The sequence below is a fragment of the Pithys albifrons genome, chromosome Z (genome assembly GCF_047495875.1).
Source record: "Pithys albifrons albifrons isolate INPA30051 chromosome Z, PitAlb_v1, whole genome shotgun sequence".
Lineage (NCBI taxonomy): Eukaryota > Metazoa > Chordata > Aves > Passeriformes > Thamnophilidae > Pithys > Pithys albifrons.
Window position 1 is genome coordinate 69,272,662 of NC_092497.1, and position 18,176 is coordinate 69,290,837.

General features: G+C 38.9%; 1 protein-coding gene across 14 annotated transcripts in view; it reads right to left on the reverse strand.

Moving 5' to 3' along the window:
• NFIB (nuclear factor I B) overlaps positions 1-18,176 on the reverse strand; it is a 181,051-nt gene that overhangs the window by 67,103 nt on the left and 95,772 nt on the right. For all 14 annotated transcript variants that reach the window (XM_071581476.1, XM_071581465.1, XM_071581468.1 and 11 more), the window contains one exon: positions 1,399-1,452. In XM_071581476.1, the coding sequence (XP_071437577.1) occupies positions 1,399-1,452 (54 nt within the window). The remainder of the gene's footprint in view (positions 1-1,398; positions 1,453-18,176) is intronic.

Consider the following 18,176-nt stretch of genomic DNA (forward strand, 5'->3'; position numbering starts at 1 on the left):
CTACAGATAACTGCTCCAAGTTTCAAAAAAATTTAATTATTCATGAAGAAAATTTTCATATTTGTTTTAGGCATAAATTTGCTTATTTGGGTTTTTAAACCACTATTATACATAATTTATGACATGTATTTAACAGAAAAATAAGATTCTACTAGTAAAATTGCACACAGTTTGGAAAGAAATGGCATCGAATTCTCCAAACCAAAGTGATATCAAACTTATATTGTCCCTTAAAGAAAATAATCTCTTGAAAAAGAGCTCGTAATTATCTTATTTGACTTTTTTGCCATCATCTCTAAAATATAACTGCAATTTTCAAATATATTTATCTGGGTTTTATATTATCTTTGTATAAAGATCTGCGATGGTACTCACATGCAACACACATGATATATTTCACAAGTAGTGTATACTTTGATTGTGTGCAAAGTACAAAACTGTACCACAACCAGGCAGGTTGTTTTTCCTATTGTTCAAACAGAAAAATATCCCTGTATGTGTAACAGCCCAGCATCACACAATTAGTTCCTGATCAGAATATGGTTCATTTTGCATTCAGAGAAGCAGCAATCTGAGTTGCAGCTTATTTCAGATACACACATCTTTTGAGAGCTAAAATGAGAAGATACAGCATTATGGTGGTGTCAGGAGTCACTCCTTGCTCATTAAGATGTAGTTTGTCTGTCATATATGTTTGTCTTACCATGATGAAATTCATAACACAGCAAGAATTTACAAGATTTACTAGCACAACCCAAGTAATGAGAAGGATAAGTTCGTGAAAATACGAAGAACCTTTTGCCTAAATAGACTGTAATGGCAAAGTCTGGGTCTGATTTTCTCTTGAATTTTTATTTCAAGAGAATAATTGAAAGGGTATTTATTCTGAAATCTCTCTCAAAGGAATTCCAACTGTCACTAGTGTGACCCGCTAACAGGTTCAAAAACTGCTCTGAGCTCATACGAAAAATATTAACACATTTGCATCTTATAAAGCACACAAATAAAATATTAAAAAATTGCTAGCTCACATCACAGACTTTAGACGCAGATCAATTGCATTTTATTTGAGATAAAAGAAAAATTGTAGCATTTGGAGATTTTATAAAATTAAAGTTATCTGGGATCTTTCCTCCTTACTCCTCTACCTATCTTCACTTGGAAAATTCTAAAACCCATGAAATTGAAGAAAAATACCTTGATTAAATAAATCTTGATGAACCTACAAGTAAGGCACTGTCAGTTTAAATGAACTAAAATAATTACAGGTTGTCTTGATTATATATATATTTAACAGTGCAAAATAATGCTGACCAATTATGCTTTCTTTAGATATTAACAATAGTGTCTTTGTTCTCAAACAATGCTCAATGCACATGTTCTGGAACTTATATTTACCTGGTGGATTCTTGGCAGGATCATTGTGGCTTGGACTTCCTGGTTGTCCAGAATCTATACAGAAATGAAAGGAATGTTTTAGCAATTTGTTTCACAAGTGTCTTGCAATCTTTTAATACTCTCCTTCATTATTAAACTAATACTTTACTTTATTCCCTAAAGGTCATTTCCCTCACTTTCTATGTGAAGCATTATTGAACAAACACACTATATGTAACCTATTTTTTGTGAAGAGAAGCATTGTGAAAGATGCAACAATCTTAATAAGAGGAATTATAGATCACTGAATAAGGACAAGAGAGTCATTCAGGTAAATACTCAAACTGTAAACATATTTCTGAGGGTACCTTTTCATTACTTTTCCCTCCGTCTCCAAAATATAATATTGCATAATCACCAAAAGAGAGGTAGCTTCTTCTCAGGCATGACCAGAAAGACATACTGAATCACACAACTAGTGGTATTTGCAGCAATGAGTCCTGTTTTTTTGGCTCTCCTTAAAGTACAAAGACCTACTTTGCTTCCATCGATTTATGACTGCACTGAGAATATGACAGTATTTTTAAATACAATATAGACTTTGTGCTCCTAGCCTGTGAGAACTGATATTGTGAAATTAAATTATGTAACATAAAAACAAATAAGACTCTAACCCGGTAGACCTCAAAGTGTATTTTTCATCATACATGCACCTAGTGAATCAAGAGGAGAATGCAATTGAATGTTAATACACTAAAGAATAAGTGATATCCATAAAAACAGTTGCTTTCAAAACCATCTCCTTTTTGCTGCATGCCCACATCAATAACATAACAAAACCCTGTTCCACTTCAAACAAATTATTAACAAAGACATGACAGATAAAAAATGCAGAGGTCATCATCATCATCATCATGGCTAGGCTTTGCGAATGAAGATTTGAGAAGGGCACTACCCACGCTTGCTGCAAACGTGCTGGTGGCTAAAAAGGCCGATACAGGATAGGCAGGTCCGGTCACAGAAGGCACAGCAGAACGTCTCCCTAGGTGACATTGGCAAGGAACGGTTCTTTCTGCGTTGTCTTTTCTCCTCCAGACTGACTCTCCGTGCATTCTCAAAGGAAGCAGCAGCGTCGTGAACAGTGTGTCTCCATGTATCCCGATTGGAGGCCAGAGCGGACCATTGGTGGCAGTCAATATGGCCAAGGCTGAGATGTTGTTTCAGGGAGTCCTTGTATCTCTTCTTCGGGGCTCCTCTATTGCGGCAGACGGTGGCAAGTTCACCATAGAGCACAATCATCGGAAGGCGGTGATCCTCCATCCTGGAGACGTGCCCTGCCCAGCGCAGCTGCGTTCTCATCAGCATGGCCTCGATACTGCTGACCCCTGCCTGTTCAAGAACAGACACATTGGTCATGTAATCAGACCAGTGGATGTTTAGGATTGAACGGAGGCAGCGCTGATGGAAGCGTTTGAGAAGCCACAGGTGGTGGCGGTAGATGACCCATGATTCAGACCCATATAAAGAGTAGACAGTACAATGGCTCTGTAGACACTAATCTTTGGACTTTTTTCAGGTGTTTATTGGACCAGACTCTCTTATGGAGTTTTCTGAAGGCTCTGTATGCCTTTGCTAGCCTGTTGTCTATCTCTTTGTCAATCTCACCGTCTGAGGAAATGATACTTCCCAGATAGGTGAATTGCTGGACTGACTTAAGCTCTGAATTGCCTATGGTGATGTGAGGATGATGGAAGACTTCTTGAGGTGCAGGTTGGTAGAGAACTTCCGTCTTCTTCAGGCTGACTTCCAGCCCCAAAAGCTCAGCAGCCTCTGCAAAGCAGGATGTTAAGCACTGCAGAGCTGCTTCTGTGTGAGCAACGAGGGCGGCATCATCAGCAAAAAGCAGCTCATGGACAAGGTGATTCAGGGTCTTGGTGTGGGCCTTCAGTCGCCTTAGGTTGAATAGGCTTCCATCGGTACGATATCGGATGTAGATGCCATTTTCTTCATCAAGGTCTGCTGTGGCTCTTTGGAGCATCATGCTGAAGAAGATTGTGAATAGAGTTGGTGCAAGAACGCAACCTTGTTTCACACGACTGGTTATTGGAAAGGGCTCAGAGAGTGCATCCCCACATCTGACTTGTCCACGCTGATCCTCATGTAGCAGGACGATCATTTTGAGGAACTTGGGGGGACATCCTAAACGTTCCAAGATCTGCCACAGGCCTTTGTCTGCTCAGTGTCGAAAGCTTTGGTGAGGTCAACGAAGGTTACATAGAGACCTTTGTTCTGTTCCCTACACTTCTCTTGTAGTTGTCTGAGAACAAACACCATGTCTGTGGTGCTCCTATTGGCTTGAAACTGCACTGGCTCTCAGAAGATCTTCTGCAATAGTGGGTACTAGTCTATTCAGAAGTATTCTTGCAAGGATTTTACCAGCAATGAAGAGCAAAGTAACACCTCGGTAATTTGAGCAGTGTGATTTTTCTCCTTTCTTCTTGTACAGGGTGATAATGACTGCATCATGGAGATCGGGTGGTAGTTCCCCTTGTTCCCAGCAACGTACAACAAGCTTGTGGAATTTGGCATGGAGTGCTTGACCTCCATGCTTCCAGATTTCAGGTGGAATTCCATCAACCCCAGCTGCCTTGCCAGTTTTCACCTGTTGTATGGCCTTGAGTATCTCTCCCATAGTAGGGGCTGTATCCAATTCATGTTTCACCGGTTGTTGTATAATGTGCTGAATTGCTGAGCCTTGGACTACACGGTTGGCACTGAAGAGAATCTGAAAGTGCTCAGACCATCGGTTCAGGAGCATTTCACCATCTGCACTGAGTAGGGGGCTTTGAACCTGGTGTGTGGGTCTGTACACTGCTTTCAGTGCCTCATAGAATCCTCTTTGGTCACCCAAACCTGTGCATAGTTGTGTCTTTTCTGCTAGGTCGAGCCACCATTTGTTCTGGATGTCTCAAAGTTTCTGTTGGAGCTTACTGCATGCAAGACGAAAGGCGGCTTTTTTTATATGGCAAGATGGCTGAGCAAGGTGTGCTTGGTGAGCAGTTCTCTTCTTCAACAATTCCTGGATCTCCTGATTGTTTTCATCAAACCAGTCTTTGTTTTTCTTGGAGAAGAACCCTAGGGACTCTTCAGAGGACTGCAGGATGCAACTTTTAGTATGCTGCCAAAGCGCTTCAGGAGAGGGATCTATGGGATTATCTTTAAGTCTAGTTTGAAGGCTTCCCTGGAAGCTGTCTCTCACTGTGGCTGTTTGAAGATTGCTGACTTGGAGCCTCCTCCTTGGAATGCCGCCTCTCTTAGGTTTGGGCTTGAAGTGGAGGTTAAGTTTGTAGCGCACAAGGCGGTGGTCTGTTTGACATACTGCACTCGGCATCACTCGAGTATGACGGACATCACTGACATTTTTCTGTTGTACTAAGATATAGTCAATGAGGTGCCAGTGCTTGGATCGAGGATGCATCCAGGTTGTCTTCAGGCTGTCTTTCTGTTTAAAGACAGTGTTGGTGATGGTGAGCTGCCGTTCTGCGCAAAACTCTAGCTGGAGGCGTCCGTTGTCATTGCAGTTTCCAACGCCATGCTTGCTCAGGACTCCTTTCCAGGCTTCAGAATTCTTACCTACTCTGTCGTTGAAGTCACCAAGGATTATGGTCTTATCATCTGCAGGAACATTTTGGGTGAGGCGGCGCAGGTCTGTGTAGAATTTGTCTTTTTCCGTTGGGTCAGCTTGGAGAGTTGGAGCAAATACGCTAAAAAGAACATGTTGCTTGTTGTGTAGAGGGAGGCGTAAGGACATAATGCAATCGGAATGACCTGTCAGCAGATTTTCAAGTTTGGAGGCAATGGAGTTTTTAATCATGAAGCCAACTCCTGAAAGGTGTCTTTCGGTTTTGGGTTTGCCTGACCAGTAGAATGTGTAGCCAGAATCATGTTCTTTAAGGCTGCCTTCCTCATGAAGACGAACTTCACTGAGAGCAGCAATGTCAATGTTAAGCTGTGACAGTTTGTGGGCAGTTAGAGCAGAACGACGCTCAGGACGTCCACTATCCCCAGTATCAAGCATGGTTCTGATGTTCCAACATGCGAGTGTTAGTTTGAGCACACCTTTGCAGGCAGGTGTATGCCTTTGAAATCTCTTTGTTTTTGTTTGACCGCATCGAAGATGCTGGTTGCTTTGTTTAGGCCACCTTTGCTAGGCCCCTCTCCATGTGGAGCAAGCAGTGCTGTCCCTAGAAAAGGCTGCTTGGTCATTCAGGATGCTGCCACAAGAGACTGTCATCTCCGGGGTCAAGTCTCTAATGACCCATATCCTGAACCGCCTGCATGCAGGGTTGGGTCTGCGGCTTCCAGCTGCTTCCTATCACCTGCTGTTTTCAACCCTCGCCTGTCGCTACAGGGCTTTGCAATGTGGGTGAGCCCTTCAAGCCTGCGCAATGGGTTTTTTAGGAGAGGCACAGCGTGCGCAGAACTGGCCCCACCCTTTAATCCTAAGGTTCATCTGCCATGGCCTCGTGAGCTTGGACAGTGACAGCGAGTACCTCAGGACGTAGGTTTGGTTAGAGTATCCTTCTCTTAGATGGATGGCCTTACAGGTCTAAGCAAGCTCCATCTGCCTGGGTTTGGGGTTGGAGTTGTCCTTCTCCTAGGATGGTTGCCAGACGACTAGCAAGCCCATCCTGCCCATGGACACACTTTGTCTGACCCTTCAGCTGAGACCTGTCTGGCATGGGAGACCCTACCGGCAGCACAAACCACCTCCAGCATAGCTCTCAACCTCATGAGGGCACGCAAGCTTCTCCCCCGCGACTAGGGGGTGTCCTCAGAGAAGAAATGCAGAGGTAAGAAACTATATAAGGCACTGCTATTTGTTCCATAAATAGGTATCTAGTTTTCCAGTCTGAATAAAAAATATTTTTTTAATACAGCAGTGCTATTAGTAGCACAGGAGCACAGGACCAGCAAAAGATTGCATCATAGTACCACAGAATTTGATACCATGAAACTGACTCCAGACAGAAGTAGAGTTGTTAAATGTATTGCTGTTTACAGTGCCCAAATTAAAGAATAAAAAAGAAAAAAAGAAAAGTACAACAAATATTTGTCCTTCAACTCCCATCACTTCCTCTTAAATCCAGTGTAGCCCTCAACCTAAAATGAGAGATTTCCACTACCTGCTGCAAGACGTTGCTTGAAATCTGTCACCTGTTATGTAACTTAATAAACATGGCTTGACTCACGCCTCTCTTGTGCACAATAAATTACACTTTGAATAGCAAATTTCACATGAAATTTTATCTATCTTTTTCAACCTCAGGCAGGAAGCACAAAGGGCAAGTCTACAGGTCTACAGGTTCTCATGGTTTCAGCACTTGGGCACTCTTAGAAGTGCAGTTGTATAGCACAGAATGTAGCCGTTTATTGTGTCTGTTTCTTCTCATGATAAGATATAGCACATCCCTTTAAAACATCAAGACAGTTTGAAAGCTTAATCAGCTACAAGAAATCCTAAAACTATGTTTCTCCACATATGGACCTTTCTATGGACAACCATACTTCTTTCTGTGTTGACATGGGAAGGTTCACCCTGCAGGGCGTGAACTGTAATGTTCTGCAAACCATGCATACTGTTATTTAAATTCAGATTATCAGAGAGAATTGATTTTTACATGGCAATGGTCCAAGTATAAAACTAGTGCAGATGTGTAGCTAAATGAAGTGCCCCTATAGTAGTAGATGCAACCAATAAAGCTTGAACAGCATAGCTTGGAGATCACAGAGATTTGAAATTGAATTAATGAGGCCTACCACAAAGTGACCTTTGAAGTTTTCTCTTGTTAAAATTGACTATAAAGAAGCATAAAGGGAAGTGATTTTTTAGCTCTTACACAGCAATTTGCCTTTTCTCCTACTTTCTGTATCCAGGATTTTAAGATTAATGGTGGTTTAAACAATTATGTTTCATATTATAATAAGAAATGTAGCAAAAATTTTCCAGTTATAGAGGTAAGCAGTTGGATAGTTCTTATAATTTTCCAGTCAGACTTAGCTTCTGTTTATGTTAAATACTCATTGATCGTGATTTTTACAGATTGATTCTCAATCTGTGTTTGGAGTAATAGATGCTTCTAACATATTCATCAGTGATATCTCAACGATTTTGAGAAGGAAAAGATATACTAAAGATGAGTATGAGAAGTAACTTATCTAATCCTTTGCTTAGCACAGCTGAAAAAGCTAAGAATTACATTTTGCATGAGAGCATCAACTGATGTCACTCCACACTTAAACACAGAGAAGCATCTGATCCTCAGGATGAAAGACACAGACCTGAGATGGCCTGTGATGATCCAATTCTCTTGCCAGTGTCAGTAATTATAAAGCACTCCACTGTTTTGACTGGATACAAATAGCTTTGCAAAGGACATGAAAACCATGATTTTTACAAGATTAAATTTTATCAATAATTTAATTCATAATCAGAACACTGAATGAACAGAGAGACACTAGAGTAATGCTCTTCTAAAAGAAAAATAAGCATTTTATAAAGGCACAGAAACTAAGGAAGACAAAAAACACATTAAGACACTTTAAGTCTTTCCTTGTCCTCAGCTGTACAATATCATTAATGAACAACATGGACCGATTCTTCCAGAGTGATGGAGAAAGAAATTAACCAGACTTCTTGTCTGTCTAGCTTGCTTTGCAGTCTATTAGAAAATAAGTATTTGAAAATTTAAAATAAATAATAAAACCACCTCCCCAAAAAACACTAGAAATTCAAACAACTTCCTAAGCTAGAAGTTGCAATAAGAGATACACAAGAAACAAATAAAATCCCATCAAGTTTATGTAATGAAACTGAACTTTTCAACATTTTCATTTAGGTAACCCCCAACTGTAAGTTGCCTTAGTTTTGTTGTTGCTACAGAGCAAAAGCTCAACTACATATACCATATCGACAAAATGCACCTCACAGCTACAGTAAACATATCTTCTCTCTGTCTTCTTGGTGCTGACTGATCCAACACTCAGCAGCTGAGGCCTTGATAAGTATTTTCCCCATGAATGAAGAGTTTATATGCAATGGGTTCAAGCCAGCCTTTAGTCTTACCTCGTCACGTAACCCTGTACACTTTATGTACAATTTATCATGAATTAGCAGGGCTATTACTAGGAGACTGCATACAAGAATGAGTTAAGAAGCTAATACATTCTATAATTAATTGTTTTCCCATATTTTCATTTCTAGGTGTCAATCCCAATGAGCATCTGTGAGTGCAGGCAACTCTTGTGCAGCCAGAGTTAAATAAAACTGACTGTTGAGGCCTGCTGAAAGTGAGAAAATAAGTATCCATTTCTCCTGTGGTACACTAGGAAAGATGCTGCCATGAGACATCACTCTTGGCAAGGTAAGGTAGAGCAGACAAAAAAAAAAAGCTGATGGTTTGCCATCCAGCAAGGGACAAGGCACTCTCTCCCTTTGCAGCACCTTGTCTTTGACAAGCAGGAAGGACACCCACCCCAGCAAAGCCGAGAAATTCACATGGCTGTTCGCCAGCTTGCTGAGGGATTTATTGCTTAGGCCAGTAGTGTAATGTTCCACTTCTCAGTTGATCAGATACTCTCTTTAAAAACTGAGGTGTGCTATACATTCCTTACGCCCCACACTGTACAAGAATTTTTACTTTTAAGTCTCTCTGCAATAGTGTAACATTGAAGGCCCTGAAAACATATAGTGTCAGAATCTGTAAAAAGAAAATATACTTTGTTCAGCCATGCTTTAGAGAAACAAGTAGATTGTCCACAGGTGTGTCACTAGTCAAACAAACTTCCTCACTGATTTCAATGAAGACATTTCTCTTTTCTATTTGCCATGGGCTAGGAGACAGCCTTTGTACTCATTTCATCTCAGCTGACAGACACCGGTTTAATCATTCATCAACAGGCAAACACATTGTTGCTCTTTGATAGTCCATGATTTTGGTAGGTGGGATAAAGGACCACAGACATGTGGCACCATGTGAGTATCAGTTGGATGTTATTTAAGGCTATATATACATATACAGCACTTCACCTGACAGCTGAGAGAGTCACAATTATAAGCACCACTACCTTCCACACTATCATCCTTCAGGATTACTTTGCCATCTGACATAAAAAGCTTGAGGCAAATGGTTGACTGAAAATCACAGTATCAGTAGAGACTGTCTCCAGTCCCAGCACTTTCCCAGAGAAGGCTCAGCCACATGATTAAACTGAGTTGCTCAAGGCTTTACAAAGTCAAGGCATGAAGACTGTCAAGAATGGAGCCAGCCGAAACTCCTTGAGCAAAAGACTTTCCTAATCAACTTTCAATCTTTCAAAGATTTTTATGCATTGTCATGGTAGGAAAGCATTCATGGCAATAACATATCTCCCTCTCCTCCGTAGCAAATAACATAACAGAAACCCATCCAACAAATAAATAAATAATTTCATGCCTGTACTCTAAGTCATTACCTTTTATTTTTATCCTAATTTTACTACATACATGTCTGTACTCTAAGTCATTACCTTTTATTTTTATCCTAATTTTACTACATACTTGCCTTCCACTACCTATATTGTTTTATCTTGACAAAGCAACTGACAAACTGTTTTATCTTGGCAAACTTCCCAAATGCTTTTATGAATTTCATTTTGCAAAAACTATGTCTTTTATAGGATAGTATTTCTCCATTTGACAATCCTAAATTATTGTACAATTTCATGAGCTTTATTCATACCAATTCTAGTGATATGACAGTTAATTTATGATGCAAACAATCTCAGAGTGTTTTATTGCATTACATGTCCACTAAAATGCTGTAAACATGGAAATTGAATGGGTGCAAGTGTCACCCTTGTTTTTACAAACATGTTAATTAGAGGGTGGATTTATTTTTCACGTTTTCATAGACCACTAAATGTCATTCAGATATTTGCCCTGCAAATTATTCTGATTTCATATGATAAAATGTTCATCTCCATAACTTTCTTTGGCAGAGCACAGGTGTTATGAGGATCAGCTGTAGGAGCTGGGGCTGTTTAGCCTGGAGAAAAGTAGGCTGAGGCACTGCCTTGTTCCTCTCTACTAGACAGGTGGGGGTGATCTCTTCTCTCAAGTACCAAGTGATAGAACAAGATGAAACAGCCCCAGGTTTCATCAAGGGCGGTTTAGATTTGATTATTAGGAAAAAACTCTTCAACAAAAGAATGGCTAGAATTGGAATGGGTTGCCCAAGGAAGTTATGAAGTCATCTTCCCTGGATGGATCTCACAGACCTGTAGATATGACACTTAGGGACACAGATTAGTGGTGGACTTGGCAATGTTAGGTTTACAGTTGGACCTATATGATTTTAAAGGTCTTTTTCAACCTAAATTATTTCGTGATTACATATCCCTGATGTTGTATGGTATGAAGCACAGTTTACATAAGGAGAAGCAGCATTTCAAAAAACAACTCAGGTTTCACTGTGAGACAGACATGTTTGCTGGACTAAACATCACATCTTTTTCTAATAGCATATTCTCTGTTAGCAATATGCATTCATGACATCCATACTGAAAACCTCCATAACACTGAAGAAGTGAGTTCTTCTAAATATGGCATTCTGCTACCTTATTCTATAAGGAGTTCCTCTGTGTTCACTAAGGTTGCTCTGCTGTTCCATTGGGTACATCAAGTGCTAGTGCTGTAGGACTTTAACTTGTTTGGTATTGATACAACTGGTGGTAAATGAGCAGTGTAGAGGAGTGAATTTGGACATGTAGACCTAAGTCATGGGGATTGTCTTCAGCTCTGAAAACCACTCCTCACTGGCAAATCCAGTTTGCCATTCAAGGAAGGATTGTTTGTTCTTCAGTGTGCAAAGATTCCTGGCATCCTCCAATTCTGAAGACAAATCATTAACTTTGATCCATTTGCAGATCTGGTTTCACAAATTTAAGGACACATACCAAAGAAACCTATGTGCAAAGATTCTTCAGCTGACATAGAAAAAAAATCCTGGTTGCTATTGATAGAAAGTGTATTCACGTCTCAGGAAAAGCCCAGTTCCTCCATGCAGATTTCATTTACGCAAGTAATCCCCAAGAATTTTTTCTCCCTTTATTAATTTGCACCCAGGAGGCATGGGAGGTACCTCTCAGGAGACCAGTGCAACAGCATGAGCCACCCTGAAGGCTGGATGTGGGTGATCCCATGCAGGCAGGGCTCATTAGCACCCATGTGCCACACCAAGAGTAGTAACAGTGACCTATACTCTTTACCTCAAAAGAGTGCAGCTATCTAACCTTCACCTACCTGAAAGAGGTAGCAAGGAACAGAACTGACAGCTTATCCCAGCTAGCTAAGGTATCTGTTGATGTTGGTACCTAGGGTTTAGCCCCAGCAGGCATGTAATTTCAGAACACCTTCAGAACTCAAGCACAGAGGGGCTTTCTCCCAGGAGTTGGCCAGCCAAGCCAGCAGAAGCTGGGCTCTGTTTTCATTTTGGTATAAAACTGTTTGCTTTGGACTGGGGGCACAGCAAAACTGAGTCATCAGCTGACCTGTTTCCCCCCAGCCCTCCCACCACAGACAAGCTCACCTGTGGCTGGAATTACTGGGTGACCCCATGCCTCTGCCACTGTGGGAGCATCTCCCTTCTCAGACCAATCCTAGTATCACATGGGCTGACAGAGAGGTGGTATGTGACCGATTGGGACATCAGAGTCAGATAGGACAGAGCAGGCTCTCTGTTTCACCTCCTCTTTTATCAGCAGCTCAGATCTGCCACTGTCAAGTCACCCCAGCCGGCCATTGTCAACACTATTAACTTTCCTTCAGAGAGTTTTAATTAGGTAAATAAAAAATGGTAATTGAATCAACATTATGTAATGTGTTTCTGATTTGTAATCTCATTTAAATTAATTAACTGACTCAGTCCTTGTTTAGTTTTAAACTGCCCTAGTTAAAAAATGGAGCTCTGGGAGTAAATCCTGTTTTTATTATAGTTGAAAGAAATTCAAGGACCTAGAAGCATTTAACAGAACCAAAATAGCAATAAGCACAGTAAGCTTTTCAGCTTTATATCCCATGTACGGATTTATATTTTTAATTTAAATTCCCTTATTTGTTTATGTAAAATAAGTCATAATACTTATTTATTCAAAATATTACTTACACAGTCTATAAAGACCATATGATGCTCATTTTGAACTTTCCCCAGCTGTGGTATAAGATATGTTGTGCGTGGAATATATACATACCTATGTATGTGCACACACACACACACACATACATGCATATTTTTAAGGAAAGGCTTACATTTTTTCATGGCCTGAAACAAATGTTTCCCATACCTCATAATATTAGTTGAGCTCTTTTTTGACATGTACATTAAGAAGAGATTTACATAGGTTTCATGCCACATGTGGATGAATGTGAAAGAATGAGGTTTCTGTCCAAAATTTGTTGGTTTCAGTAAGCAAAGATGAGATATGAATGCTTAATTTTATCTGTCTGGAAGATACTGTGGATACTAGTTATAGACAGAAATATTCAGAAGTCTTTTTTGGAAACCAAGAAACTTTTTACTTTAAGGTACGTTTCATAAAGGTCTTTAGTTGCAGATTCTTCAGAAAAGTAAAAGCAAAATTTAGAACTTAATTAAAGATTTATTTGGATGTTTAGAGAAGAAATAAATTATATGATAGATTATATTAATTTAAAATGTTCTATTTGTAAGCAAATAATAGGAATTTCCTTGCACATACCTTTAGCTAATTAATAAACTCTCCACATCATTCTGTTCTGTAAGACAAAAGTCGACCCTGACCTTCATTGCTGTATATTACTAAGATCTTCACAGAATCACAGAATCAATTCAGAAGACCTCTGAGGTCATTGAGTCCAACCTATGACTAAACACCACCTTGTCAACTAGACCCTGACACTGGGTGCTACATCCAGTCTTTTCTTAACACTTTGAAGGATGTTGACATCATCACGTCCATGGATAGCCCATTCCAATGTCTAATTATGCTTTTTACGCAGAAATTCCTTTTAATGTCCAACCTAAAACTTCTCCATGGACTCTGTTTCCATGGAAGCCAACGTAGATTTTACCACTGACTCCCATGCAATCAAGATTTCATTTTCTGTTGAATTTTAGAACAGTAAGGTAAAAAGAGTTCAGAGAGATAAAATTCACATTTCCATGACATAAAGCAACATTTTTAGGCATGGGATAGTGATGACAGGACTAAGAAAAAAAATCAGTTTTGTTAACATCAGTCACAGACAAAAATTTTTAAAATCAATGGAAAGTTGCTCCAGCAAGTTTTGGATGAGGCACTTCATGCTAAATTACAGTTTAAAAGTAGCACAGTTCAACATGTACTGTAGGATAGATAGGCATGTTTTCTTCCCATTAAATCATACAGTAATAAAAGCCAGATTATTCAGCCTTTCAGAAACTTACAATCACACACTATGTCACAAGTCTAAAATTTCACCTGAAAATAATTTACAAATAATAAAATAGGCTCACAAAACCTCTCAATTATTCCATAGACAGAGATCCACTAAAATGCCAAGTATTCTGCCATGCTATGTGTTAATTGGGGAAAATTAACAGCAATTAAACTAAAATGTTAGGCCTTTCCATACCATGAAAACTCTAATATTAGACCTGAGCACTGCCATGTTTATTACTTCTTCAAGTCAGATAAAAACAGTATGAGGAAACACCTCTGTCAGTAAATATAACTGTGTTTAGGAACTCCCTCATAAGTAACATTTTCTGGGACATAGTGGGGGAAAGGTTTAATGAGTTGACAACCTGAACATCATGGCAATGTTTCTAAACATTATAAGATTCACCAAGGGATCTCCTAATTTTGACCTATGATCTGCAATTCTATTACAACTGTTATTTTCAATTAGTTTCAGCTTTATTACTGGTGATAAAATTCAATCTTTAGCATAAAGAATATGGAACATATCAAGAAAAGACCCCAGAGGAGTGATGGTTTGAGTGTGGCTGTTTTGATTTTCTTCAATTGTTTTCTATCCTCTGATGATTATTTCTTGTTTTGAAGTTACGAGTTCAAGCTATGGGATATTAATTTACATCTAACAGAGATGAGGCATAAGGAATGCTGTATTTCTGGGATTCTTAAGTAACACTTTTTTTGTCATAGGTCATGTCTATGAAAACTATGTCTCAAATAGCAGTATGTACACAAAATTTATAGGTTGTGTTACTATGTTTTTTTAAGTGGATTTAATTTCACCTGCTCTAATCTAAAAATTCACAGACAAAATATGCATCACTTTGCCTGTCTATATTCACACACACACAGTATTAAAAACTAACGAGGACAGAAAAAAAACAAAAAAAAAAAAAAACCCAGACAAAAAAGAGAAATCTATCAGTGGGCATTAAATAGGTAACGTACAAGAACTGGCTGACAAAAATCACTCTACCTTTTCATATCAATAGTTCATAAACTTGACGATAATTGCATATGTACTGACAGGTACCACGTTCATATGCAAGTTCATAAGAAATAATGAGAAGAGATAATATATAGAGTACTGAAGAAATGGTGACAAGAAAAAATATGATAAACACTTTGATTTTCTGTCTACTTTGACATTTACAGTAGATAAAAATTAGAAATACCTAATCACAAGGTGTGTCACAGAAGAACTTAAAATCTAGAATTGATTGCCCATAAAAATGTATGAGCAACTCGGTTTTTGATTTGGGAAAGGATGTTCTGCAAAAAAAGTGTAAGAAATTCCTTTTAAAGCATGTAACCAAAAAAGAAAAAAATGTATCCTGGTTTAAACCTTGACTTTCAAGTTTAAAACAAAGCAACTTGAAAGTGCATTTTTTCTACCAACTCCCCATCTCCCTATTAGCTATAGTACTGTAATTGGAGTCATATTGGTGAAAAGCTATTTAAAAAAAAAATCCTCTCTAATTGTGTTCATCTGTGCCTTCCAAACACCATTCTGTCATTTTGTGGCTAATATCACGTGGGAGGATGTTTTGTAATCCTATAACTTTCACTGTATATTACATGTTGGTATATCCCTCACTTCTTCCAAGTTCCCTGATTTCAAATTTCTCAACATAATCACAATCCCAACTGCAGTTTTGCAAGATTTTAAAATACGTTGGCTCATTCAGTATACAGTAGAGGCTGCTTTTGCTCTTTCAATTTCCTTTTTTTTTATATGTTGGCATATGGTCTTGAAGTACCTAAGGGTATTATATAATTGAAAAAAGTATACTACTTTTTATCTGAAAGAATCGATGCACGTATTCAGATTCCAAGGCTTTCATTTTTATTGCTTACTACTTTTTGTTTGTTTGCTTGAGTAAAAATTAAGTGTTAATTGGAGGAAGGGGGGGCAAAAACCCCTAACTCAAAATTCTTGCTGCACCTGGAAATTTGCCAGCGCCTTGAACATTATTTAACGATTGAGTGTTTCTAAGGCTTATTTTCTTACCATTGCTCCATCACAGCAGGACCTTGAAAAAGCTATCAAGACTGATTTTGTCTGCAGCTATTAAAAAAATAGTCTTTGGAGTCAAAAAACATTGTGCAGGCTTACTGAAAATACACCAGATACTCAAGTTTCAGTTTGTGGTATAAAGGAAAATGGGTTGTACCACCTCACAGTTCTAAGACATGAAGCCAGAATGAATAATCTTAGACATTCAACATGTGTACTATAAGTGCAGATTTACATTCTTATTAAAGGGTCTTTAATACTCAAAAAATACTTTCTGCTAGATAAAGATATAAAATTTAATCTAAACAGAACTTTGCATTTTAATAACTTTGCATATTTGTGTATCTGTACGTATGTGTGTGTGTGTGTGCACCTGTGTGTGTGTGTGTTGAAATTACAAATGTGTATAGCTGCAGGGTTATCTTACTTATAAAGTTTGGAGCATCATAGAGGGAAAGGTCTAATGGGTTAAAAAAGTTAATTCTCCTGTGCCTTATTGAAAGAAGAGGAATAAATGTAAGCAATAGCACCTTCACAACAGCATTCCTTAAAAAAAATTTCAGATTTTTCTAAAAACTTTATAGTAAAATCAGCAACATAGTCATTGCACTCCCCTTCTTCTGTGAACAATACATTATTTTCCCCCTTGTACACCACATAGTAAGTTTAAGATTCAGTGTAACACCTGATGTGCATTCAAGCCTTTTGGCAGCTTTGCACTGTATTTTTCCAAGACAAACAGATTAAACCCACTTGACCTGAAGGAGTTAGATGAGACACAATGCACTGCACAAGAGCTCAGCTGTATGCACTGCAATTAATTACAGCAGACCCTTTTATGACTGACTTCAAGCAGGTAACAACACTGTAATGGAAACCTGGGAACTCAAATTTTGCCTTACCTTCCTGCCTTCTGCCTGTCACTCCCTGTACTCCACAAATACACTAAATACGTTTTGTAATTATATTAAGGATACATTCTTACAGCTCCCCTTTTTACCCAGCCTTCTTTCAATGTGGTTGCTGCAAACACTCAAGAGCAGTATAAAATAAATCCATCTGCTGCCTGAGCAACTTAATGTGAAGTCAGAAAAGTATACAATGTCAAGACTAGATTTCATTCAGCTCAGTCTAATTTTGAGTTCGGTTTGAGTTAGGTTAGTTTGGGTTTCCACTCAGTTGCTATAATTTGCAATGATATGAGATCAATTAGCTATTTAGACAACCATTTTTATCCTTATGAAGAGTTATATCCAGCAAATCTCCAAAATGCTTTTATGTTTTCAAGCAGTTTTCCAGGAGGTGCTGTACCTTTGAGTAAAAACTGTGTTTAATGCTGACTTAAAAGTGAAACATAAACAATAACAGAGTCTTTTCAGGACAGAGGCATGATATCAGTCACGGCAAGAACATGAGAAAATGCAATTCACTCATGAAATTCCCTTTGGCCTAGGCCTCTGTTTCTCCACCCAATGGGTGTGACTGACAGGCAAGCACTGCAGAGGGCCTACTAGTCAGTCACTCATCACACTTAGAAAAAAAACAAGGAAATCAACACACACACAAAAAAAAAAGCACTGATCCAAGGATGCAGCAAAGTTTAGAAACCTGCTCATCAACACACCTCCCAAATCACCTCCAGCTTGAAGCTCTCTTATAGGAAAAAGCACTCTTCACATGATGCTCTTCTGTTCCCTGGCCCCCATGCACTTCCATGTGTGGCGGCAGAATAAGGATGTGTGGCCTGCCTGCAGTAGAGCACTCCACCAGCAGCAAAGCAACCTCCATAAACTAAGCATACACCCATACATTGTTCAGCCAATTTTTCCAAAGGCATTCTGGCATTGGTCTTCCTACATACACAATTCTTTAAATTAAATCTGTGTAACAACATTAAAACATGTTTCCCATCAAGCTAGTTTGTCTCCTGTAAGTTTAAAGCCCTGTGTCCCCCAGGAAACACTAGCAATACTGTGTGGACCCTTTCTTCTATTTTATTCAAATGAACAATGAAATCACTTCCATACACATAGCTATTGATAACAGCATGATGTAAGCGTTCAGGAGATGGAAACTGCACATGAAGAGAGAGCACCATGACAATAAGAATAAAACTAGAGCTTTACAACATTAGACTAGAGGTTAGTACAGTTTGTTAGACAGTATGTAACTGTATATAGGAGACAGAGCATAAAACATCAGTCTAGGAAGACTGTTAAGCTTGCAATCCTACGCTGTTTCTCATACG